The 27,479-nt window shown below is 49.1% G+C and overlaps 1 protein-coding gene and 1 non-coding gene across 3 annotated transcripts; both read left to right on the top strand.

Annotated features, from left to right (window-relative positions):
• The first annotated feature begins 1,418 nt into the window (after nt 1–1,418).
• LOC149362349 (uncharacterized) lies at nt 1,419–26,768 on the top strand. 2 transcript variants are annotated; one of them, XM_089569702.1, is made up of 4 exons: nt 1,419–2,413; nt 9,376–9,515; nt 20,543–20,683; nt 26,676–26,768. In XM_089569702.1, the coding sequence occupies exons 1-3, from the start codon at nt 1,654–1,656 to the stop codon at nt 20,579–20,581; spliced, it is 939 nt and encodes a 312-aa protein (XP_089425828.1). In that variant the 5' UTR covers nt 1,419–1,653; the 3' UTR covers nt 20,582–20,683; nt 26,676–26,768. The 2 variants fall into 2 exon arrangements, with proteins under 2 accessions (XP_089425828.1, XP_089425829.1); XM_089569703.1 differs by lacking the exon at nt 26,676–26,768 and having other exon boundaries at nt 20,550–20,683.
• TRNAA-UGC (transfer RNA alanine (anticodon UGC)) lies at nt 21,478–21,549 on the top strand. The gene has a single exon. It is a non-coding gene; the product is annotated as a tRNA-Ala (tRNA).
• Nucleotides 26,769–27,479: the final 711 nt, after the last annotated feature.

The raw sequence follows: 27,479 nt of genomic DNA, 5'->3' as shown, positions 1-27,479 counted from the left end.
AGAGCAGAACGGTGGGGCTAAGAATTAACATGCAGAAAACCAAAGTAATGTTCAACAGCCTAGCAAGGGAACAGCAGTTCGCCATTGGTAGCGAGGTGCTGGAAGTAGTAAGAGAATATGTCTACTTAGGGCAGGTAGTGACCGCAGATCCGGTTCTTGAGAGGGAAATAACTAGAAGAATAAGAATGGGGTGGAGCGCATATGGCAGGTTCTCTCAGATCATGAATGGTAGCTTACCAATATCCCTGAAGAGAAAAGTATACAACAACTGTGTCCTACCGGTACTCACCTATGGGGCAGAAACGTGGAGGCTAACAAAGAGGGTTCAGCTTAAGTTAAGAACAACGCAGCGAGCTATGGAAAGGAAAATGATAGGCGTAACGTTAAGAGATCGAAAGCGGGCGGAGTGGGTGAGGGAACAGACGCGGGTTAATGACATCTTAGTTGAAATCAAGAGGAAGAAATGGGCTTGGGCAGGGCATATAATGCGAAGGTAAGATAACCGCTGGTCCTTAAGGGTAACGGAGTGGATTCCAAGAGAAAGCAAACGTAGCAGGGGACGGCAGAAAGTTAGGTGGGCGGATGAGATTAAGAAGTTTGCGGGGATACAGTGGCCGCAACTGGCCAAGGACAGGGTTAATTGGAGAGACATGGGAGAGGCCTTTGCCCTGCAGTGGGTGTAGTCAGGCTGATGATGATGATGATGATGATTCATTAAACGGTGGCAGAGAGGTGATAGGGTTGTGGCCCTATTGCCCCCCCCCCCCCACCCCTCCCCAACAATACTAGGAGGAGCCCCTTTTTCGGGGCCCTATTGAGAAGGAACGCTGCCCGAGTCCGCTTAACCAAGGACTTTGATGACTGGAGGTGAAGCAGTTAATTTTTTTTTAAATAGTGGAGTCTTGCCCGAGCGCTTTTTACGCGGCCGCTTCTGCGTCATCGTCGTCAAGGCTAAGCGTGAATGTTCAGCGGGAATTTAAACGCGGCACTGCTCTCCAGTGCAAAGCAAGAGAACTACTACTGAACCTGGTCAGACAGCGCAACGTGTGCTGTATCGGGCAACTAGATGCGGCTTGGCGGTTGAAGCATTGAGTGCGTTCCGAACAACTTCGCCACTCGCTTGATCGGAACACGCTCATCATTAAGTTATTAATGCGAAAGAAGGAGAAGGCTATGTTGACACTGAACGTGTCCGCAAAATGTGTCGCAGGAAGTTGGTCCCCTGTGACGACATGAGACATTAGAATGAAAAGAAAGTTGAAAAATAACAAGAAAAATTCAGGGGGCACCTTGACTGTCAAAGTGCGGAGAGGCAAAAGCGTTTTCCGCACCACTTAGACTTCCTTTATGGGACTGATGACCTCACTACTTGATGACGTCACACACAATTAACTACTAATTAGATACAACCGCTAGGTGGCGCCACCCTGGTTAGCTGGCTGACTATCGTGCTCCGTTTTCACCTGCCCCTGGCCTGGTCCAGGGCCTTGCCCGCCCCTGGATTTACACTCCATCGCGTCAGGAAGACATCCGCACCACGTGGACACCATTGGCATCACGGCCCGCTGTCGAGATGGCCCTCCAAGCGCCTCCAAAAATCGGCTGCGGCGCGGCGCCTCGCTAACCCTAACGCGCCACGCCTGCACCTCTGGCATGCAGCGTCTCACCAAGCCCCTGAAGCCGAGGCCCACCGATGCCTCGCCGGTGTCAACTTCTTCCGACGCGGCCGCCGCGGGGCCTACTCCAACTACGCTGACAGCCATGTCTCAACCGGCTGCGTTCGACACCGCCCACACCACCGCTCCCATTCCCGTCGCGTTCACCGACGCTGGGAGCTCCGGATCGACAGCTGCGACGCAGCCGGCAGCGTTCGTCACCGCCGCGGCGTCCACTGCTGGCCAACTCCGCGCACTAAGGGAAGCCAAGAGCTTCGGGCCCCCAGACGCATCACAGTCGACTGCGTTCGTCGCCGCCGCCAGTGCCGCCGCACCTACACTGACCACACTTCCCACTGATAGCAAGTCCTGCAGCTCGACACCTGCGTCGCAGATTGCGGCTCAGGCTGAGGACTCAGCAGACATGGACCTTACGGCGTCCCCGGTCGACGGCCATTCCATTCCGGCCCCTGAGGTCGGCTGGAGCACCATCGGTGCCAGCCGTAAGCCTGCCTCCGCCACCCGGCCCCGCACCGAGCTCATCAAAGTTGCCATTCTGCTTCCGCCTGGCACTGTCACCCCCAAGCTGCCACTCTACAACGTGCTCGCCGCAGTCGTCTCCGCTGCACAACTGTCCTCCGGTAGCAGTGCGGAGATTACCCTTCAAGCCAAGCCAGCCCAAAGCCTTGTGTTTTTAAAAACGCATTCTCCTCTCACCGCCCACCTCCTACATTCTATCACGCATCTTCAGCTTCACGGTAAGCCTATCACCATCAAACCATATGCCCCTAATCCTCCCATCTCATGCCTCGGCGTCATCCATAACGTCGGTGGCCACTTCACCCCTGATGACCTCATGCATGATATCGAATCATTCAAAACCAATATTTTGCTGCTCGCATGATGGGCACCACTCAATCGGTGCTCATATCTTTCGCTGGAACCGTAATCCCCCACTTTGTGTATTTTAAACGCGTTGCCTTCCGGTGCCGTCCCCATAAGCCTAAGCCTCCCACCTGCACCCGTTGTCTCGCTTTTGGACACCGCGCCCACCAATGTCCCCAGCACAGCGTTCCGGCAAAGTGCCCTCGCTGTGCTGCTCCTCTACCCGCCGACCCTTCCGCTCATGTATGTGCCCAGTCATGGTGCGTTCATTGCCAGGAAAACACCCACCCCTCCCTCGACCCCACTTGCCCCTTCCTCGTCGCTAAAATGGCTGAGGCTTAACTTGGTTAAGCCTGGAGAATGCGAAGCATCATCGTTTCTCCCCCCCCCCCGTTTCTCTACTGTCGTGACGTCATCGTGTCACGTGGTGTGACGTCATGTGTCACGTGATTTGGAGGCGGCGCACAACCACAGCGACGGCGCGAGGTGGGCCCCCGTTTTCCACTGTCGTGACGTCATCATGCCATGTGGTGTGACGTCATTTATCACGCGATTTGGAGGCGCACAACCACAGCGACGACGCGAGGTGGGCCCCGTTTCTCCACTGTCGTGACGTCATCGTGTCGCGTGGTGTGACGTCATGTATCACGTGATTTGGAGGCGCACAACCACAGCGACGGCGCGAGGTGGGCCCCCGTTTCTGTACTGTCGTGACGTTATCGTGTCACGTGGTGTGACGTCATGTATCACGTGATTTGGAGGCGCATAACCACAGCGACGGCGCGAGGTGGGCCCCGTTTCTCCACTGTCGTGACGTCATCGTGTCACGTGGTGTGACGTCATGTATCACGTGATTTGGAGGCGCACAACCACAGCGACGGCGCGAGGTGGGCCCCCGTTTCTGTACTGTCGTGACGTCATCATGTCATGTGGTGTGACGTCATTTATCACGTGATTTGGAGGCGCACAACCACAGCGACGGCGCGAGGTGGGCCCCGTTTCTCCACTGTCGTGACGTCATCGTGTCACGTGGTGTGACGTCATGTATCACGTGATTTGGAGGCGCACAACCACAGCGACGGCGCGAGGTGGGCCCCCGTTTCTGTACTGTCGTGACGTTATCGTGTCACGTGGTGTGACGTCATGTATCACGTGATTTGGAGGCGCATAACCACGGTGAAGGGCTGAAGTGGTAGCTAAAGTAGTATGCTTCGCATAAAAACGCGAGTGTGCCAAACTGCGTACCTCCGACGCCTAGCTTTGCGCCGGGCCACGCAACCCACCCCCTCCTCCTCCTCTAATCATGAACCTCTGTCAGCTCCGATCACGTCACCACCAGGCTCCTACGCCGCCAAAGTTAAAGGTTCCTCGGTTCCAGCGTCCCTTTCCAGCCTCTCTTCCACTACACCACCCTCTCCATCCCTGACTGACGAGAGCCGCTCCTTTGACCTCCGGCTCCCTATGCTGGAACGCCAGCAGCGAGAGCAGCAGCGCATTTCCCAAGACCTACAACAACAGATCCACTCCTTGACCCAAACCCTCCAGACAACCACCTCCTCTCTTACGTCCCAGCTTACCAAGCTAAATGAGCACCTTGCCACACTCACCACTCCCTCCTCCACCGCCCAGGTCGCCCCTTTGGCTGATCTTCTCGAAACCAACCACACAGGCACACCACACTCGCTTGGTTCAGCTAGAGACATCGGTTCTGCAGATTCTCACCACCCTCAAAGCACAATCCAAACAATTGGAATCCTTCACTTCTACACTCCAATCCCTGCATGAGTCTCTGCCCCCGGCCAAAAAGAAGGTACGCGTACCCTCACGAGCTTCAACCTCTACACTATCATAATGGCCTTTGGTGAGGACCTCGAGATTGTGCAGTGGAACTGCCGAAATCTGTGCCATAATAAGACCCCCCTCCACCAGTATCTATTCGCCTTCCCCTCCCTGCCCCATTTTCTCCTTCTCCAGGAGACCCGGACGGCCCGCACTGTCCCAGGCTACCGCGCCTACCATGCCACTACGGCCACACCACTTGCGTCTATTTATGTACGTAGCGACGTGCTCCTGGAGCCACTTGGTATCCCCTTCGTCCTCCTTAAAAAATTCAGGGGGCACTTTGACTGTCTAAAGTGCGTAGAGGCGAAAGCGTTTTCCGCACCACTTTCGCTGCTTCTGTGGCACTGGTGGCGTCACATATAATTGAGTACTAGTTACTAAGTGATTACAAATCACTAATTAATACTTAATTACTGATTAATGCCTGAATACTAATTCACTGCTAATCAATGACGCTTAAGATTCGCCTTTACGAGTGGAACGCGACAGCGTGTTGTAGCGCTGCCAGGGAGTCCACGGAACGCCACCACCCGTCGGCGCGACGCCTTGCCCTTTGAACGCAAAGCTTTTTGAGGAAAGGAAATGGCGCAGTAATTATCTGTCTTCTCGGTGGACACCTGAACCGCACCGTAGAGGAAGGAAGGGGGAGTGAAAGAAGACAAAGAGGGCCCGTAATGAAGAAAATGAAACTTGTATTTGACGAAAGGAAATTACGCAGTAACTGTCTCGCACATCTCGATGGACAGCCGTCAAAATTCAGGGGGGCACTTTGACCTAAAGTGTGGTCACTGATGTGTGGTTAAGATGTTAAGCTTCGCCTCTAAGAGTGGAACGCGACAGCGTCTTGCAACGCTGCCAGGGAGTCCATAGAACGCCATCGCCCATTCGGTTCTACGCCTCGCTCGTTGGTAAATTGGTTTTTGAAGAAAAGAAATGTATCTGTCTCTCATACCTCGGTGGACACCTAAACCTCGCCAGGAGGGAAGGAAGGAGGATGGAAGTGAGCGAAGACACCCTATTCACTAGAGGCGCCTTTGTTCATTCCTAACCGTCGCGCTGTCATGGCGGAGTGGATAGCACGCTTGTCTCGCACGCCGAAGACCGGGGTTCGATTCCCGAGCTCGGCCAATTTCCTACTCGGTTTTATTTATTTATATGGCCTGACTAGAAAAGTTAATTAGGCTAATTGGGTAATTAAGCAATTAACTAAGCTCAGTCCCACTTCGAGCATCACTATACGATCCCTTCAATTGGTTGCATGGTTACTAGCCAAAGTACAATTGGCCCGTTTGAAATTCGCGCACTGTGACGTCACGACCGCTTCGACCAATTGAAAAGCGTGACATTTCTGTCGACAACTGCTGCTTACAATGATGAGACATTAAAGGGTTTCGCCTTAATATTTAGTTGGCGTGGTCTCTTACCACCCTTCTTCCCGCGTCTCACTCGCCCTTTTGACTTGCTACAACCCCCCCGTCACCACCTCTTTATTTTCTGCCCTGGGCAAGTTCCTTCACTCTCTTCCTTCTAGCTCCCATCTCTTCTTCGGTGGTGACTTTAATTCCCCTCACACACTCTGGGGCTACCCTAAACCCGGCCGCCTCCTCCACTGTCTGGCCCAGGAACGCCACCTCAACCTTCTCAATACTCCTGGCTCCCCTACTCGAGCGGGCACTGCCTCACAGCGCCCCACGACACACTATCTCACTTTCTCTCGGGGTTCACTTTCCTTTCACTGACAAGTGACAGCCGAAACTCTTCTCAGTGACCACTTTCTTGTCCATATTTCCACCTCTCTTTCCCACATCCCTCGATGTGATCCGGTCACTCATACTGACTGGCACGCCTTCCGCGCTAATCTCGCCTCTGACTCCTTTCAATCCTACGACGACTGGACGTCGCGCATCACTGCAGCGCTCAGGTCCAGTAGCCATCGTGTTCGCTCTTGTCACCCAGTCTCAGACGCGAGATCCTCACCTACTCCGTTTATGGCGTCGCCGTAAACGTCTTCAACGCTCCTTCCGCTGCCAACCCCACAATGCCTAACTTTCCTCCCGGATCACTGCTCTGCGGGCCGAGATCGTCGCCCACTGCGCCTCACTCGAGCACTCTGGTTGGAGTGCTCTTTGTGACCGTCTTGACTCTGCATTGTACTCGCGATCCACCTCTTCAAATCCATCCCTGGCACTAAGCCTGCCCTTGCTCCCACTCTAGCTAAAGCCCTCACTCAAGGGACTCCCTCCGATGTTTTTGATCAGCTCGCCTCTCTCTATCTCCCGCCCCCTCTGGCACCCTCCTACCCGGTGTACTCAGGTGGACTTAACCCCGATCTGGACCAATCCTTCACTCTCCGGGAGCTCGAATCGGCTCTGGCTGCTAATGCTACACGCTCGGCTCCCGGTGAGGATGCCATTACATACACCACACTTCGCAACCTTCCTGACTGCGCCAAAGAATTCCTCCTTAAAACCAGCAATGAGGCATGGGACAGCGGCTGCCTGCCCAGCTCCTGGACCTCCTCCCTCATTTCTATGATTCCAAAGCCGGGCAAGCCTCCCTCTCTCTCTAACCTCCGCCCAATCTCCCTGACATCATGTGTTGGTAAGACCCTTGAGCGCATGGCCCTGACTAGCCTCTCTAATTTTCTCGAGGCGAGGGAGTTCTTCCCCCATTCTCTCATCGCCTTCCGACGCCGCGTCTGTGGACAGGACATGTTGCTGGTTCTCCAGCACACGTTTCTGTCACCTACCCCCACTCAAATTCACGCACTTGTGACCATCGATATTCGCAAGGTCTTCGAAGGTGTTTGCCACGACCACATCCTTTCCCAACTCGCCTCCTTAGACTGTGGCTCCCGCATGTACTCTTATATCCGCTCATTCGTCTCTAAACGTGTCGCTCGCTTTCGAGTCGACACCTCAGGTAGCGGTGTTATCACCGCTCCTGTTCAACATAGCTATGATGCGCCTCCCAAGCCAACTGGCCCGGGTGGAAGGCATTCAACACGTGTTATATGCAGATGACATTACAATTTGGACCACTGATGGGAGCCTTGGGGACATGGAGGCCCGCCTTCAGCAGGCCGCTTCCATAGTCGATGCGTATGCTATTGACTATTGGCTCCAATGTCCTCCAGCGAAATCAGAGCTTCTGCATGTCAGAGCGAACCCAAAGGATAGGACAGCAATTCACATCTCTCTGTCACGAGGTCCTATTAGAGAGGTGGAGGAGCTCCGTATTCTGGGCCTTTTCATTCACCACAGACTCAGACCGGACTCCACCATTGTGAAACTAAAGAGAGTGGGCGAACAGGTAGGGCGCATGATCCGCCGCATTTCCAACAAGCGGGGCGGTCTGCGTGGCAGGGATGCGCTTCGGCTCGTCTATGCCTTCGTGACTAGCCGGATCCTCTACGCCGTGCCATATCTCCGCACTACTAAGCAAGACGAGGCGCGAATAGACGCCATCATCCGCAAGGCAACTAAGCGAGCGCTGGATCTCCCGTGGCTACCTCTAATGCCAAAGTCAAGGCATTGGGGTGCTAAACTCCTACCAGGAGCTGCGGGAGGCCCATCTCGTGAACCAATACATGCGGCTTATGCAGACGGCCCCTGCGCGCCGCCTGCTAAACCGCTTACACATCCAACAGGACTGCACTCCAGAGGAGGCGGAGCGTATCCCTGTACTGTGGCGCCATATGCTGTGGGTCTCCCCGCTCCCCCGTAACATGGACACCGACATGCACGAAAACAGACAAGCGCGGGCTCGGGCTCTTGAGAGACAACACGGCTCCCGAGCCGGTGTATATTATGTAGACGTAGCAGGGCCATCGCCCACGGGATTTTACACGGCCGCTGTCGTTCACCAGGAAATGCACGTTGATGGACTCTCTTTTCGAGCCCCGAATTCAATAAGAGCCGAGGAAGTAGCGATAGCGCTTGCTGCCGCCCACGCCAATTCGAGAATAATCATTACGGACTCCCGACAAGCATGTGGTCATTACTTGGCAGGGGAGATCTCCCCCTTAGCTGCTTGCATTCTAAGACGGACTTTTGGGCTCCTGGCCATCAGGGCTTACGAGGTAATGAGGCCGCTGACGCGGCTGCCCGAGCGCTTATTCACCGGGCTCCTCATCCAAGCTCCTCTGGCTCGGAGTCTAACCAGCCGCTGCTGCGATTCAGGGTAATAATAACGCATTATAGCGACAACCACCGCCTTTTCCCGACCCCTGCAAAGGGGCTGAGTAAGACGGAGGAGCGACCTTTAAGGCGCCTGCAGACAGGTGCTCTACTCTGTCCTGCAATCTTAAAACATTACGATCCTAACACGGATGGGCGATGCCCGCACTGTGGGGAGACCTGTGATATCTTCCACATGGTGTGGGCATACGCTCGAAATCCCCACCTCCCCACTTCCCCTACCCCTTCCAGAGAGGCATGGGAGACTGCCCTCCTCAACTGCTCCTCGCTTGAGTCCCAAAGGGCTCTAGTGAAACGGGCGAGAGACGGGGCATTGTCATGCGGTGTCCCGGACTAGGGACGCCGACCATGTAGCAGGGCCACTCTGTGGCTCCCAAACTCGATTTCAGCAATTAAAAGATTTCACCACCACCACCTCCACAACCTCACCCGAGGCACTCCTCAAGGTGCTGTTCTATCTCCTACCCTTTTCAATCTTGCTATGGCCCCTCTCGCCTCCCAGCTAGCTGAAATTCCCGACCTGCATCATATATTTTGCGCCGATGACATCACTATCTGGTGTTCGTCTGGCTCTACCGGTCACGTACAGGACACCCTGCTACGTGGGCTAGATCTCATCGACTCCTTTCTCACCACCGCTGGCCTCTCTCGTGCTCCTGAAAAATCCGAGCTCCTCCTTCTCAACCATTCCTCATCCCAGCGCTCACACAACCACTTCGTCTCTCTCCACCTTTCTGGCTCTCCCATTCCTGTCGTCACGCAGTTAAAAGTTGTTGACTTTCCTTTGCATGCAGCCAAGAACGTGCAAGCCCTCCACCACGCTGTCACCACCTGCCACTCCGTAACTCACCTCCTGCGGCGCGTGGTCACTCGGCGCTCAGGTCTCCACGAGGTTCATGCTTGCCGAGTTGCCCACACGCTGGCCCTCAACAAGGTATTCTACTTTGCACCCTACGTTTCCTTCAATCAGCCGAGCCTGAACCGTGTTCCTCCGCTGCCTGGTGGGAGGCTTTTTTACGTTTGAGGTGAGGCGATTCGCAGCTAGTGGAGTACTTAATTTGGGCGCTGACCCAGGGCTGCACGGCTTTAAGGACGGACCTGGTCAGTGACCTGGACCATGAGGTCGGGAAGTTCAGTTCAGTTTCAATTTATTTCCCACAACAAATACATGGCATGTACGAGGTGTGGCGAGGGTGACGGGATAAAAGCTGCATCAAGGGCAGCTTGACTGGCCCCGTCTCCCCGAACAACATGGCAGCAAGCACGACAGATTAGAAGGGCATAAAATATATATGATGGGAAGAATAACAAGGAAAAAATGGAAAAAAACATACGAACAAGATAAGTGCAAAAACAGTGAATGAGTGCATTAGTTAAAAAATACAATCAAATCTTACAGTACAGGTTAGTTAATAATGTCGAATAATTTTTTCTTCGTTGGAACCCGCAGCTGCTCTTCCGTTAGCTTATATTTGTTAAGTGTACTAGGCAGCCTGTTTCGAAGCATCTGGAGACCGTAGTTAGTACGTGATCGCGGAACGTGCCAATGTTCATGGTGGTGGGTGGAGCGAGATGACATGTTAATCTGCAACTTTGCAACGGCTCGTAATGTTGTTATATTTTTATGGATTTCAGATTTCAAAGATGCCAGCAACTGGCGCTCATAAAGCGTGAAAATTTTAGTAATCTTGTATTTAAGGAATAGGTCGGAAGTGTGGGCATTATATGGAGAGTTTGAAATGGCTCTAACTGCATTTTTTTGTAATGTAACTAATCTATTTAGTGATTTCTTGGTGCCAGTACCCCAAACAAGATGACAATATAAGAGATGAGGTGCAAAAAGCGTGTTATAGAGCATTAGTTTTGGGGGGAGAGGTAAAAAATGTACTTTTCTCAATATACCTAATGCTTTGCACAGTTTAGTTTGTATGTTTTCGGCGTGAAAATCCCACAGCATGTTTTCATCAATAACGACACCCAGGGATTTTGCTGATGATGAAAATTCTATTTCAGTATTATCGAACATCAGTTGATTTATGCCAACATTTGTTTGTTTAGCTTAAAAGAGAACTGCTTTTGTTTTGGAACAGTTTATTTTAGGTTATTAGCGCTTGACCATTTACATAGTTTGTCCAAGAATAGGTTGGCGGATTTGAAAAGGTCATTTGCAGTGCTTCCTGTAAAAAATGTACTCGTGTCGTCGGCGTATATAACATAATTTATAGTGCTATCTAGAGATACAAGGTCATTGATGTAAGCATTGAAAAACAGTGGGCCGAGAATACTCCCCTGAGGTACGCCATGCTTATTTTTTGTAATGAGGACATTTCATTTCCTATACATATTGCTTGATGTCGATTTGTCAAGTAACTTTGAACCAAATTAAAAGAAATACCACGAACACCATAGCAAGACAGTTTCTCTAGTAGGATATTATGACTGATTCTGTCAAAAGCCTTGGAGAAATCCACAAATAGTCCTAGTGTTAATGGCTTCCTTTCAATATTATCTAAAATTAATTCTCCTTGGTGAAGTAGAGCTGTCTCAGTAGATCTATCTGTGCGGAAGCCATATTGCGATGATGTAATAACAGAGTTAGCATCAAAGAAACCAGTGAGTCTTATAAAAATGATTTTCTCGAGTGGTTTTGACAATATTGGTAATATTGATATTGGCCTATAATTTCCTAAGTTATCTTTTTCTCTACTTTTGTACACTACTGTCACTTTAGCAGTCTTTAGTTGCTCTGGAAATACACCGGTATATAAAACTAGGTTGTAAATATGGGTTGGGTATGGGGCAATAAGGTAAATGACAAAGCTAACCGGCTGCATTTTTATTCCATCTATATCCTCGCATTTGCTTCTCTTCAAAGCATGGAATAAATTCAGGACTTCACACTCGTCAGTACGATTCAAAAAAACGGAATGTTCTAATGGGGCAGATAGATATCGCTGGGCGTCGGTGTTGTAAGGACTCTCAACTAATGAGAGAAAATAATCATTGAATTTTTCTGCTAGTGCTTTTCCCTCGTACTGTTGGCCATCTATTTTTAATTCCAAAGTTCTTGTCTGATGCCTGGAAGGTAGAATTGAACGCAGTTTCTTCCATGCTTGTCTAGAATCCGTAATTCGGTCAAAGAGATGTGCATAATAGTCGCGTTTTGCATGCTTCAAACACTTAACAAGTTCCGGTATTTTCTAAAATCTTCTAGAACTTCAGGGTCACGACTCTCAAGAAAATTGTGATACATCCTTGTTTTAACCTTTATCATTTTTAGTAATTTATTAGTCATCCAGGACTTTCGTGCACGTTTGGGTTTCTTTACTACTTTATATGGAAAATGCTTCTTGTATATTGAAGAAAACAGTGAAATAAAATGGCATATGCGTCATTGGGCGAAGAGTAACATAGCAAGTCATGCCAGTGTGTGATAGCTATTTCGTTTCGAAACAGCTGAAGTGTATTTTCTGTAACATCCTGAATGATAAAACTTTGCACGCAATTTTTTGTGGGTACAAGTTTGTGATCGGCAACCAGAAATATAGGTAAATGATCACTAATTGCTGCTGTTACAGTACCACTAAGTATATTATTATCAAGAATATTAGTAATAAATAAGTCAATTTCCGTTGCACTATTTGCAGTAACGCGTGTAGGGGTCTCTACAACGTTGTAAAATGAATGCGACTCAAGGATCATTAAAAACTCTTTTTGTTTCGCGGTGCAAGAGAGAATGTCGATGCTAAGGTCACCACCAAGAACCATTGTGTAGTTACACTGATTTACAGAGGAAAACACCAAATCTAAATAACTAAAGAACTTGTTTAGGTCACCTTCGGGTGGCCTATACATGACAGAGAACACAAAATTACCTCTCTTTACACAAATAGCTTCATAATGATCAGTAGACAGTGATAAGTCACTCATAATTTCATAGTCATTTCCACATTTAAGATATAGACAAACACCACCGCCGCGCTTACATTCACGGTTCAAAACTAATGGGTCGTAACCATTGAGATGCATAACATCACTGGTGTCATTGTACCACGTTTCAGTCATCATGATGACTGTGAAATCAAAATCAAATTGTTCTAGAAATGCACAAAATTCATCACTCTTATTTCGGGCTGAATGCATATTCAGGTGTAAGAAGGTAAGGGTTGATGCAGGTCTTCCTTTGATAAGCGAACACAAGTCATTTGGTTTAAAACATTGCTCAAACATGACGCATAAGGGTCCTCTAAATACTCTTTATGAATGGAGGAAAAGAATTACTCAAGCTCTGAGAGATCGTCTACGCTCCGTATGACCTGTGCGGAAAGACCTTCTGCCTTTCGAAGCAAAATCTTGCCGTTGTGATGCCAGGCAAAGTTATAGTTATAGACTTTGGCCCATGGTTTCGTCTTGAACAACAGTTCTCTGTTCCCATTTGTCAGATTTTCTGTGATGAACACAGAATCTTTTGTGTTTTTCACTGCCTTACTCTGTGAAAACCAATAGTCTCGGTCTTTCTGTCGGAGGAAACGAACAATTATTCCAGGTGCTTTACCTTGTTTGGCGGGCAGCCGGTGCAGTGCCCCGATTGATTCTGCAGTAAGCCCAGGTACCTTTATCTCCTGGGCAATTTCATTGAATTGCGTTAAGCGCTTGCGTTAAAGCCGCCTTGAACATGTCCTGGAAGGACACGCGGACTGCTGACATAATTTGATTCGGGAGGGCCGCCACTTGCTCATCCAGTTGCTCGGTTTGGCGCCGCAGTGCCTCGAGGCCGCCGACGCGACCAGCAGTGGAAACTGATCCAACTATCGAGTCTCCGGTTTGCCCCGAGGCCGCCGACGCGACCAGCAGTGGAAACTGATCCAACTATCGAGTCTCCGGTTTGCCCCGAGACGCTAGTGAGGCAAGATGTTACGGGTGATCCGTCATCCTCGTCATTTGGCTCTGCTTTCTGCATTAGTTCGGATGACCCGGCCTGTTTGACCTCTAATTCTTGAATTTTGCGTGCTAAAATTTGGTTCTGGCGCCTGAGCACCTCTACCTGCTGCTGTAGGACGGTTTCGGTAGGGGACCGGAAACTGCCCTACTCCAACTGCTAACCTGTGGCTGGACGGGTGCCAAAGGGGGAGGTCCCTGGCGTTGACGACCGGGGGCACCGCCTGGGTCCCGGACTTGACAGGTTTCGATGGCCTGGTTTGGGCCTTGGGTTCCTTAGCGGCTGGCGCTTTCTTGGCCTTGGGCGGAGGAGCCTGCTTGGGCGCCGTCTTTGCCTTCGGCTTGGATCCGGATGGGGAGATCGGTTTGATGGCTTGCGGGAACCGCCCGGCACAGCCAGGAACTCCGGTCGGGTGGCCGCCTCCGCAGATGAGGCAGGTCGGAACACAGTCATGTTCCGCCGGGCGGTCAGGAGTGGCTGCAGGAACCTGCACCCCGCAGCGTTTGCAGTGCCCCGGCTGCGGTCGCGGGCACGCATCGGCCCGATGGCCCACTTTGCCACAGCGGTGGCATGCAGGCACTGTCTTCTTGTATAGGCGAACATGGAGCCGTTCGTAGCGGTACAACACCGTCCGTGGCACCTTGGTCCCCGCGATGGTGATCACCGGAACCGGGGTTCCCCCCAGCTTGCGCACAGACACCACATTTTGTTCGGCACTGAGCTTGCGTTTAACGCTTTCAGACGTTTCGTCTGGCGAATGAATCACGACGCCTCGACAGAACACACCGGAGAGTTTGGGGTGTCCCCGGAACGGTAGCTCACGTTCCCCTACCGGCAGTACAATATCTCGGAATAGCTTCTCCGCGGCGTCGACTGATCTCAGTGCACATAATAGCACGTTTTGGTCTGAAACGGGCCACACCGCAAGTCTCGCATTTGCGTCGTCCCCGAGGATGCTGCGGATTGCAGCGCCGGCTTGTCAAGGACGAAAAGTTGCCTTGAGGTCGACCGTGTTTCGCAGTTTCTGTACCACGACGATGCCGTCTTTTTCGATGCACGGCGTGTTCTGCGGCCGCCACCGGAGTTGCTTAGAGCGCTTCGAGGCTGCGTTCAGCGCACTCCCACCCTGCGCATGCGCAGAGCTAGCCGGCGCCTGTTGCTGGGTGACACCAGCCACCAGAGCCGAGGGATCCCCGACAGGGGCCATCGCAGGCCCCGGCGCAGTTAGGCTCAGTACCACCGCGGCGTGACGAAAGCTTCCAATGACCGAAAAGTGGTAAAAAATTGGCCCCGCATTAACAAACGTGGTGTAGACGGGTGCCGCTGAGGTTCCTGGAGACGATGATACCAGGTTGGCAGGGGGAAACGTTGATGTAGCGCAACTGATTGCGATCTGTCACGGAGCCGACGCGATATGCGACCGCCCGGCACCCACGCTAGCTCCTGCCATCACAGCAGTGGGAGGACCTAGTTTCGCGATGGTATGGCCGGGGAGGTTTATTTCAACTCTGCGCAGGAGAATTTGGCCGGTTTCGGTCCGTGAGTCTATGGTACTGACTTATTAGATGCGCTTCTACCAACTATTCCAGAGTTTTGTGCATCCCTATTTGCAGGAGTTTCTCAGTTGGCGTTCATTTAGGGAGAAGGAGAGCAGTTTTGTAGGCTGTGCGGGGGAGTCAATGGAGTTGGTTGGTCTCCGTGGGTGTGAGGTAGAGGTAAGGGATTGAGTAGGTGATCCTGCATAGGAAAAAGGCTTGAATGAGGCGACGTGTGTCTGCTTTCTTCATGCCGCGATGGCGATTGGTGATAGGCCTAATTAGAGGCGCTGTATCGAGGATTTAAGAATGGCAGTAAGAATTAATTTTATGGTCCCGGGGTTACAGCCATTGTCAGAAATATTGAGACCTAAAATTTTGATTCTATTGACCATGCTGATGGGTGTGTCGCCTAGTGTGACTCGAATGTTAGGGGGGTCCCGTTCTTTTAGGTCCATGAGGAGGAGTTCAGAGTTATCCACCGAGAAGCTTAGACCAATGCTGCTCGCATGCATAGCAACAGTGTCAGCAGCCAGCAGGAGCTTGGATTCAATTTCGCCATGGTTGCCGGTATTGACCCAGGTGGTAATGTCACCCGCGTACAAGGACTGCCAAACCTATGCAATTTTGGTAAGATCCCCCGCTACAAATTAAGAATAATGTTTGAAAGAAAGGGTGACAAAACTACTCCCTGGGGTGTTCCGCTGCTTCCTAGCGTGAAGGGGTAGGTCTTAATTGACAGTGCCTAATCTTAGCCAGACGGATCTTTTACTGAGGAGGGCAGCAAAATAGTCGTGCGTGCGAGAGCCCACGCTTAAGTCGCTCAGTGAATGTAAAATGAAGGGTTGGGCAACATTATGAAAAGGCTTCACCAGTTCCAATGCAAGGATAGCTGTGGTAATTTGAGGCAAACCAGGATTGAGAACATGCTCCTTAAGTTGACACATGCAGTCTTGATTTGACAGCCTCGCTCAGAAGCCAAGCATGGTAGTGGGGAAGAGTTCCTTTTTCTCCATCTAGCAGTTAAGTAAATTTAGGATCACGTGCTCCATAAGTTTACGGTGCAGGAGGTGAGAAAGATGAGTCTCATATTCTTAAGCTCCAAAGGCTTGTTATCCTTGGGGATGAAAGTTACCTTAGCTCATTTCCATTCAGGGGGCAGAGTGCCCTTCTCCCATTGTTGATTCATGTACCTAGTGAGATCTTCTAATGATTTGGCGTCTAAATTTCGGAGCGCTTTGTTAGTTATTCCATCGTGACCAGGAGCGGATGAGGTGCGAAGCTGCCCCAGGGCAGCTCATATCTCCGACTCTGTGATGGGAGCGTCGAAGTCCGAAGTGCGAGTTCCTTTGTAGGTCGGTCATTGTTCCTGCTTTAGGTCGGGGAAGTATGTGGCTTTAGGATCGGCTTCATGGTCTTGCCTTTTTTTGCACTTCGTGCCGTAGTTTGATGGTTTATTTATTATTTTCCGACCGAGAGAACCAGGGGTCTAACATATGGCGGAGGAGGGACGACGAGCTCTTCCTGTCGAGACTGCCGTCTAGTCTGTTGCATAAAGGAATTCAGTGATGTGACGAAAGCACATCCCCGTGTTCGGTGATGGGCTTAAGCATTTGCTGCATTTTTCGTTTTAGTTTGCAATTGTGGTTTTGTCTGAGCCACCATTTCTCCAAAAGGCCTCCCATGGGTGCAGTCTCCTGCTATCTACAGAGGTGCCAATATGTTCTGCCGGGGCCAGTTTTTTGGTAAGAGCAACGTCCTGTTAGAGCTTGGAAGCCCAGTTCATGTAGTCCTGAATTTGTGGTGCTGGGTTTTGGTCTCTAATTTTGCGGAACTTTTCTCAGTCTACAATAGGTGAAGGTGGAACATGGCCGTAAACTGGCACATGACAGGGTAATTGATACGATGCAATAATCACTGCCGAGGTTGATTCCCGTGGTAGTCCAGTCAGCTTGACGGACGTTCACGGTGAAATTAAGTTTGGGGCTGGTATTTCTGCTCAGACTGTTGTCAATGCGTGTGGGTAGCGCGCAGTCAGTGAAGAGGATCCACCTGTTTTGCTGAATGGGATGAGAGAGGCTGGTGCCTATGCGAGTGTTCTTATTGTGTCCCCTGCTACGTGTAGTGCACTAAAATTACTGGTTAGCACTATAGGAGCGGAGCCTGCTATTTGGATGTCCTTGTCAATTGCTTCAGATACAGCAGTGAGGTTATCTCTAGGTCGAGAATAGATATTTAAAATAAAATTTGTTACTTGTCCTGTATGACACCGGAGGAGAGATCGTGAGCTATATACACGAGATTTCTCTGGATAAATGTGGTAACCAACGGAGAAGTAGAATTGGAGTGTATAGCCTGATAGATGAGAAGCTTGCGTGCTTTTAAAGGCTCTTGTACGCAGATGACATTAGGGTTGGGTGTAGACTGCTGTAGGTAAAGTGAGAAACTGTCTCTCTTCATCTCCAACCCGTCGTAGTTCCGTTGCCATATCCAGAGTGAAGAGCGGGAAGATGAGGCAAGGGTGCAGGAGGGGGTTATGGTTGGGAAGGCGCTTGAGAGGAGGTGGATTGGGGCAGGGCATCCAAGGGAGAGAGTCGAGCAACTAGCATGTTGAGAATATCTATGTAAAGCATTCGGCGATTTGAGTAAAGCCTAAAACAACCTTTGTGTTAGCCACCTGTGCTCTATACGAATTTGTTGAAATACGCATGTGGGGTAACCGTCTAATGATTCGGGCTGTTGCGTCCTTTTCTTTTTCACAGGGGGGCGGGGGTGGTAAGATTCTATGGAATCGCTGTCTGATTAGTCTGCAGTATCAGATTCCGAGGTGTAGGAGAGGATAGATCGCTCACTTAAGACAGATTGACCATGTTTCGACCATGGTGGAAGACTGCATAAAGGGTGCTGCAATCAACGAACTCCGCCTTGAGATTCTGCTGAAACATGCGGTCGAACTATTAGATAATTCTCATCCTCGGGCTTCCACCTGAGTGTCAAGTAGGAGTTGTTAAATTTGTGAACCAGAAACTTCAAATCCTCCTAGGCAAGACATCAATTCAGCCAGTAGATTTGCTCATGTTCTGAAGCCTCGTGTTCACAACAGCTACTTCTCCCACATCCCGGGGGAATGCTGCGAGCGCGCGCCCGCGTCGGACGTATAGCGCAACGTCTATTGACTATTCACGGATACCATCTTACTACTTTATCGTAGACAAACATCACTGCAAGACATTTTTCAGCCTAGCGGAAGCACTTTCCCCATCGCAAGAGGCCACGTTTCAAGTTATACAGCAACGCCGTCGCCAACAAGGCAAGGGCGGGGTTACAGGTTCCACTCTTAACTCTCCGAGAGAGGAAATCGCGCTCTCCTCCAGCACTCATACGAAGAACCACAAGACACTGGAATCTTCGTGTGTGCCCAAACCAACTCTGCGCATGCAACCCGGGGACTATGTGGTACTGCTCAAGCTTGAAGCGACGGTCTCTCTCAAAACAGCTTTCAAAGCCGGTGAGTTGGAGCTGCCCTCACTCATTGCGCTCGACCAACCAAACTCAGTGCCCTAAAATCACCATCATCATCATAATCAGCGTGACTACGCTTACTGCAGGGCAAAAGCCTTTCCCATGTCTCTCCAATTAACCCTGTTTTTTCTGCCAGCTGCAGCCACTTCATCCCCGAGAACTCCTCAATCCCATCCGCCCCCTGCTAATCTGGCGCCCCCTGCTACGCTTGCCTTATCTTGGAATACACTCCGTCACCCTGAAGAACCAGCAGATGTCTTGCCTTCAAATTATATGCCCTGCCCAAGCTGATTCTTCCTCTTGATTTCGACCAGGATGTCATTAATTTGCTTTTGTTCTCTCACCCACTCCGCCCGCTTGCGACCTTGCACGATCACGTTACACCGATCTTTTTTTTTCCATAGCTCGGTGCGTTATCCTTAACTTAAGCTCAAACCTCTTTGTTACGCTCCACGTTTCTGCCCCGTAGGTGATTACCGGGAAGATACAGCTGTTGTATACTTTTCTCTTGAGCGATATTGGTAAACTCCCATCCATGATCAGAGAGAGCCTGCCATATGCGCTCCACCCAATTCTTATTCTTCTACTCATTCGCTCCACGTGGTCCGGATCTTCAGCCACTACCTCCTTTAAGTACAGTACTTCCTTACAACTTCCAGCTCCTCGCTACCAACTGTGAACTGCTCTTTCCTTGCGAGACTGTTTAACATTACTTTGGTCTTCTGCGTGTCAACTGTAAGACCTACCTTTCTCCTTTCTCTTTGATAATGCTTTGAACCTTATGACCTGAGTGATTTAGCAAGGCAGTCATCAGCAAACTGCAAACTACTTAGGCATTCTCCCGTAACTCTTATCCACAACTGCTCCCAATCCAAGCCTCGGAATACCTCCTTTAAACAGGCGGTGACCAGCAATGGCGAGATAGTGTCTTCCTGCCTGAGGCCCTCCCTTATTGTAATTTTATTGCTGTCTGTATGAAGTCCTATGGTAGCAGTGGACTCGTTATAGAGATCTTCGAGTATTTTCACATAATTCTCTTCTACATCCTAATTCCGCAATATCTGCATGACTGCTGAGGTTTAACCTGAGTCAAATGCTTCCTTGTAATCAGTGAACGTTATATGTAAGGGTTGGTTATGTTCTGGGCATTTCTTTATCACCCTATCCCACTCTAACTCTCTCCCCTAATTGGGAAGAGAACATAGCGGTGTTCGTCACGCAAGAAGTGGTGGTCCGACGCCTCCTCAGACCCTGGGAGGCTCGTATGTCACGAAAATTGGTGCGCTTTTTTGTTAAGCCTACGGGGCGCTTAGGAAGCGCGGGCGCGTCGCACCACAGACTGTTCGAGAATTATGGCGAAGGTCTCCTTTTAACGCGTTGAAAGTTTGTAAACTTGCGCGCACTTGGCTTCATCATGTCCTCATTGCTCGGAGGCGGCTTTGACTCATAGGCGGGGAAGCCAATAGAAGGTTTCCGACGTTTCCAGCGCACCTGACCAATGACAACGCGTGTCTCTCTCCGGAGGGACAGAGGACATTTGTGCTGTAAAAGCTCCGTTAATGTGAACGCCTGCTTTGGCGCGTTGTGACAGACAGATGAGGCGCGTTATAATTTGAGCTCACGTTGCTTAGGGAAGCTAGCTAATGTTGCAGTGAATTATGAAGTGCTACCGCTCGGCTCGGGGGTCAACCCGCTCTTCGGTAAGCCCACCAATCTGCGAGCGGGAGGCGCACGTCTACGGGACGGCCACAATGTGACTCTCCAGATATCGGTGTACTACAGTGCCCAGTCAATAATTTGGTGTTTATTTGTTCTTACTCTCGTGCATAGTTAATTGTTAAACCACTGTTTGTAGTAAAGTGTCTTCTGTTGCATGTTTTGCATTGCTTTTGAGATCTTTTCAATTAGTGTGAATACCTCTGTATTGTCTTTTGCTGCCTTTTGCTTCACCGTCTTTTGCGTCAGACCACAGGCCTGACATTGCTCGTCCAGTTGCTGCTTTAGAGCGAGCGCTAGAAGCGGAGAAGGCCAAGAGGTACGCCGAGACGTACGAGGAACGAGAAGCACGCCTATCAAAGCGTCGAAAGCAGGCAGCCTAACGAAAAGGTTTGTACTCTTGTGTAGCCATGCGATGAAGCATTCGCTTACACGGGTAAACCGGAGATAAACCACCAGCAATGTTCTGCCACGTCATTCTTCTCCTCGTCGTCTTCAGCCGCCGTGGTGGCTCAGTGGTAATGGCGCTCGGCTGCTGACCCGAAAGACGCGGGTTCGGTCGCAGACGCAGGGTAGAATTTTGATGGAGGCGAAATTCTAGAGGCCGTGTACTGTGTGGTGTCAGTGCACGTTAAAGAGCCCCAGGTGATCGAATCTTCTGGAGCCCTTCCCTACGGCGTCCCTTATAACCTGAGTCGATTTGGGACGTTAAAACACCATGAACCACTCCCTTTATTGGTGCTTTCAATTCTTCCCACAAGTTGTGTTTCTACACTTTTAAACTACTCAAACCACATGCATCCAAACATCTGTATGCATAATGCCCAGAAGTACTGCCTTCGAAATTAATGCAGCGGAAGAAACATCCTTGAAAGATTCGTTTGATATATTGTGTGGGGAATAGTTGCCAGAATGAAAGGTGCGGAAACGCTCACTTCTCGGTGGACACAGCCGCACCGCGAAGGAAGCGGAAACGTTGGAGTGTAAGAAAGAGAAAAAGTGACATCGTGATTGAGGGCACCAGAACACTTTCTACCAGCCGGAGATCTTTAACGTGTACTGGCAACACTCACTCTCTCGCATTTGTAGCAATAAATGCGAAATTGTTAGAGTATGCGTGGAGAAAAAATTAGCGCGCAACTCTTTTAATGATATAGTGATAACAAATTTCTGCAATATTCGGCGGGGGTGTAGCTCAGAGGTAGAGCGCTCGCTTTGCATGCGAGAAGTCCCGGGTTCGACCCCCGGCTCCTCCATTGCTGATGTGCCTTTCTTTTTAATCTACTTTCGAGGTATTTTTTAAATCTTCCTGGAAACGTTGCTTAGCCGGTGGGCTAGCAATGGCAGACAAGCAATTTTTTCTGGAAATGGGACAGTTTTCTAGAAGTACGGGGAGCCTGTCAGTGTGATCCGCGGTGAGAACGCACAAAGCTCCACAGCAAGATATAACAGCTCATTGCACAGTGTGAACAGTGACATTTGTGTTACATGCAAACAGATTGCGGGGAATGTCATAATCTCCTCCTGATAACAGCTCGTTGCACAATATGAAGACCGACATTTAAGCCACATACAAACAGATTGGGGTAATATCCTCCATGCTCGTCTTCAGACAGTACATGCCCAATGAGCGCGCGCTTCGTCGGGACCACGACAGCGTGGAAGCATTTCTGCAGACATTGAATGCCTGACAATAATGGCGTTCACTGGCTTTCGTCGACCGCACTTGAGGTCAGCGCATACTCTGCATTCGTTGCTGCTGTCCGCCACCTGGTATTGTGGACCAAGTTTCTTGTTGAAAGTCGCTACATAGAAGACGCGCTAGAGCTCGCACTGGAACTGTGGGTCACAGCTTAATGAATGTGGAAGTAGCCGAAATGTATGTAAAGAATTGACAATTAGTGATGTAAAAGCGTAGTTGAATGTCCTCATAGAAGATTAAATAATTGAACGGCAAGAAAGTAAAAAGCAGGCGAGAACCCACGTCGTAGAGGGCATATGGGTTAGGTTGTAAGAATGGCAGGGAGGTGAGGTATTATTCGAGTTCACCTAAAGATTAAGTCTAAGGAATCAAGAAAACCTCCTTCCGCGAACGGCCGAACCGGAAGTGGAGGAGCCCGTATGGTGACTATAAAGATGAAACAGACTTGCATATTGCCAACATCCAAGAGAATAGTGCCGGCACCCGCAGAGGTTGTGGTGGTGAAAAACATCTATTAATCATTAAATGATTGGGAAGAGGTGATAGGGTTGTAGCCTTATTGACCCCCTCTCCTCGCAATACTTGATGAATCCCGTTTTCCGGGCCCCATTGACAAGCAACTCCACTCGCGACCTTTTAACCATGGACTTTTGTGACTTCAAGTGAAGCCATGATTTTTTTTTAAATACTCGAGTCTAGCTCGAGCGCTTTTCACACGGCTGTTTCCACGTCGTCGTCGTCTCGGCTCAGCGCGAATGTCAAGCGGGGCTTTAAACGCACAGTGCTCCTCCTGTGCCAAGCAAGAACTCCTATTGAACCTGGTCAGACAGCGCAAGGTGTGGTGTATCGGGCAACTAGACGCGGCTTGGCGTCTGAAGCGTTGAGTGCGTTCTGAAAACCGCTACTCGCTTGATCGGAACACGCTCATTATTAAATTATTAATGAGAAAGCAATAGAAGGCTATGTTGACGCCGGAAGTATACAAAATTGTGTCGCCGAAAGTTGGTCGCCTGTGAAGCCATGAGACATTACAATGAAAAGAAAGTTGAATTATAGCAAGAAAAATTCATGGGGCACTTTTTCGAAAGTGCATAGAGGCGAAAGCGTTTTCCACACCACTTGGACTGCCTCTGTGGCACTGGTGACATCGCCACTGGATGCCGTCACACATAAATAGTTACTAATGACTAAGTAATGACAAATTATTAATTAATGGCTAATTAATTATTAATTACAAAATACCAATTAATGGCTAATTAATTACGCTTAAGCTTCGCTTTTAGGAGTGGAACGAACAGCGTGTTGTAGCGCTGCTAGGGAGTCCACGGAACGCCACCACCCATTCGGCGCGATGCATTGCCGTTTGGGGCTGTTGCTTGGGCGAGTTGGTGTGCCATGTTCAAGAAGAACAGCGCGAAATAGACAAAGACTAAAGGAAGATAGTCCTTTAGTCCTTGTCTATTTCGCGCTGTTCTTCTTGAACATGGCAAACCAACTCGCCCAAGCATCAGTTCTAACGAGTTTCATTCCTAGTACATCGAACCCTATTAACTGTTTCTCAATCTAGCGCCTGTCTGTGTGTATCTTCCTTTAGTCCTTGTCTATTTCGCGCTGTTCTTCTTGAACTTGCCCCTTTGAACGCAACGCTTTCTGAGGGAAGGAAATGGCGGAGTAATTCTCTGTCATCTCGGTAGACACCAGAACCGCACCGTATAGAGAGGGCAGAAGAGGGAAAGAAGAAAGAGCAGGAGGGGCCGTAATGAAGAAAATGAAGATTTTATTTGAGGAAAAGAAATTACGCAGTAACTGTCTCACATATCACGGTGGACACCCGTCATCCGTTTATAGAGGAATGGAGGAAGGGGGTGTGAAAGAATTAAGAGAAAGAGTGGCTGTAGTGAAGAAAATGAAAATTGTATTTCAGGACAGGAAATTACGCAGTAACCGTCTCACATATATCGGTGGACACCCGTCATCCGCTTGTCGAGGATTGGAGGAAGGGCAAGTGAAAGACGAAAGAGAACGAGGTGCCGTAATGAAGAAAGTGAAAATTGTATTTCAGGGAAGGAAATTACACAGTAACTGCTTTTCATATCTCGGTGGACACCCGTCATCCGTTTGTAGAGGAACGGAGGAAGGGAGAGTGAAAGAAGAAAGAGAAAGAGGGGCCGTAATCAAGAAAATGAAAATTGTATTTGAGGAAATGAAATTGCGCAGTAACTGCTTCTCATATCTCGGTGGACACCGGTCATCCGTTTCTAGACGAATGGACATGATGAACGCGCACTACAAGGCCACGAGAAACCAGCAACCGGTCCCCTGTTAATAGAGCATCGCTCAGCCCGTGCGCACTGTACCAAAGACCTCAGTTCGTCATTTCGCCCGCCCATCGGGCAGTTTCGAACCAGCTCTATTGGGAGCCGGTTCGTTGAGCTCAATGCCATTATAGAGCTCAACTGCGTCACCGCATAGACTTTTAGGGACGGTTGTCTGCTCAACGCACTGCCCACGGAGGTTCAGCTCATGCAGGGTAAAGCAGCCAAGCAGTGTTCCCATAGAACATAGCGAGCTCGCCATCCGCATTAACCACGCTTGGATAACCGCTTCCCCGTTTGGTTTTGTCATCAAGCTTCGTTCACACCTGCGAGAAGGAATCCATAACTAATTTACTTTAAAAACGCAATTTTGCCTGCATTAAATATATTCCTAAGTGGGAGGACGAATGAAACACAAGTAGGAGGACGAATTAAACACAAATCTACTCAACGCATGTTTGCAGCGGCCAGCTTTGCACGCTTTCGATTTAGTATATTTCTTGTTGCAAGCGTCGCAGGAGTGCGTTACCCCAAACTGCTTTCCTCCGTCGACATAGCTGAAACTGTGAGTTACAAGCCGTTTCGAGTTTGCATTGGTGATGGCCATATATCGGCAAACTAGTCGCACGACCGTAGACATTGAGAAATATGCAAGAAGTTGTTTTAGACGGAATATCAAATATTCAGATATACTTTAGGCTTGCAAATGTCTAAGCGATTAGATAGGTTTTTGTGTGTTTAACCTTGTATTCCTCAGTGTTCCGAAACATAGCATATGAATGAACAGCTGTGAAAAAGGCCACTAATTCTCTCTTTGTATGCGACCAGAAAAGGCTTGCCGCTCTATCGAGTGCTTGTAAAGAAGAGAGTGCAGAAAACGTTCACATCATCTTTATTTCGGGTTGAACTAAAACAGACAGCCGCACGAATTTGCACCAGAGCGCATAAAAGCGCATTATATCAGGGCTGCAACGCTGAAATCTTTCTAGACACGATTCTTCAGAGATGTGTCGTAAAGCATGTCACATATCAGTTCACGGCAGGTGTTGTTAACTACAAGGTTGCTCTCGGTCACCTTGAAGCAGCATCTCTGCCTGGCATGCATTCGGCTCTCGTAATGACATCTGTCCTTGCATTGAAGGTTGTTGTGATACGTTAGTGATACCGCGCAAGTACTTGCAGGCTCAGATTACAAAAACGGCATATATATGATGCATACACGTATCCACAAATTAATAGCATAGTTTCTTAGAAAGTACAGTTTTCTGCATAAAAAAAACCTCACTTGTCTTTTCAACAAGCATTGAAGACCCAAAAGTTCAAGACTACTTTATTTGAGCAATGATGCGTACAGCCATGAAATTTATGAGCGCGAACACGGCATCGCGTGGAAGATAGCCTCGAGCCCTACTCGTGGCGATACGCGGCGGCCGCTTTCGTACACAAAGTGGAAAGGGAGGTCTGTCCTTCGGCTTGTCGGAAGCAGGCAAGGCGGTATAACCCTTTCCACCACGTTGCGGAAAGCAGCCGCCGCGTATCGCCACAAGTAGGGCTGGAGGCTATTTGCCACGCGCTGCCGTGTTCACGCTCATAAATTTCATGACTGTAATATATCTAGGATTAGTATTTGACGAAATATGCTCATCAAAATTTGACACCGAACACCCAGCATACGTCTATGGATGTCACCGCAGTAAATCACAGAATAAGAACGACATGAAACTCTTAATTCAGAAAATCGTTTTAAGCCGTCGAAGCTTCAATATGACGGAAGCCAGTCTACATTCATTAGTTATATGTGGCCTCGTAATATCGTATATATCGATTAGGCAAGGTACTAGCTAATATAATACGTCATTTACAGGACAAGAAGAAACTATTATGACATGTCGGAAATAATTAAGAGGTTTTTCATATTCAGGGTGCATAAAGTGTTACTGTTGGCAGCACGAATAGAGAAAAATGGAAGAGTTTGTAAGGCGGCAACTTTTCGCGGGGTATGGTAAAAGAACAAGGAAATTATATTTGCGCTATTATTTTACTCAATTATCTTCAAATTCTGGAATAATTTCGATAGGCAAAGAGAAAAAACTGATTCCTGAATAGGTTCTTTTCCATGCAAACTTTCATAAGTATTATGTTTCAATGCTTTTCTTCTACTCTTCTTCCTATGCGTAAATTCAAACGACACAGAAGAGTTTATTTGACCTGAATAGTGCCTACTAAAATCTCATGGTGGTATTCCTATTTTATGTAGTTTTTAGTGGTTAAACATTAGTTCTTTGCCTCTATGGCTGTATAGAAAGCGAGAAAGAATGAGGAATTTCATATATGTGCCTGAAGATTGTGGACGCTTGTGTTGCAGTCTCACCCTGCACTGCCGTGGTCAGCGTAGAAGCATTGATGGCTTCAAGTGGACAAGAAAGAAAGATTGTAAACGATGTTCAAAATAAATAAATTACCTTTATTAACAATCCGTGAACTTGGGTACTCACTATCCTTTACTGCTACAGACGTATGCAGCCGGGGTTCGATGAAAAGAACATACGTGGTGCACTTATATTCCACTACAATATATTGGAAATTCTCATCAACATTTGTAGACTAATGAAACATATGGCTTCATTGCTATATTATCAAATACTGCACAAAGTCTTCGTTTTAATGCGCGATATTTTTTTCCTTTTATGCGAAAGTTTTCCACCACTTCTCAATAACAAATTGCGTGAAGTGATGGCTCATTGGTTATGACTCTCGGCTGCTGACCGAAAGACGCGATTTCAATCCCAGACGCAGTGCTCGAATTTCAATGGAGTCAGAAATTCTAGAGGCCCGTGCACTGTGCGATGTCAGTGCACGCTAAAAACCCGCGGTAGTCGAAATTTACGGAGCCCTTCACTACGGCTTTCCTCTTTGCTTGAGTTAGACACGCATAAAGCATGAAACCAAAATATACGACCTTTTTTGGAGAGGCTTAAACCGCGCATATTTAAAAGATGCTTGCGGTTCTAGTGAGAGGAAAACAGGTCGCGTAACGCAACATTTAGTGACGCGTTGCCTGCAACACAGAGCAATCGCGTAAAAAATATTGCACTGCAGTCCTTTAAGAATTTCCCCTTGTCAGCCGAGTCGAGGCGAGCCTGTTAGCAGTAACATATTGCAAACGATA

The sequence above is a fragment of the Amblyomma mixtum genome, chromosome 2 (genome assembly GCF_055824585.1).
Source record: "Amblyomma mixtum isolate Tamu chromosome 2, ASM5582458v1, whole genome shotgun sequence".
Classification (NCBI taxonomy): Eukaryota; Metazoa; Arthropoda; class Arachnida; order Ixodida; family Ixodidae; genus Amblyomma; species Amblyomma mixtum.
Note: the sequence above shows the minus strand (reverse complement) of the source record. Positions and strands in the feature narration are given on the sequence as shown.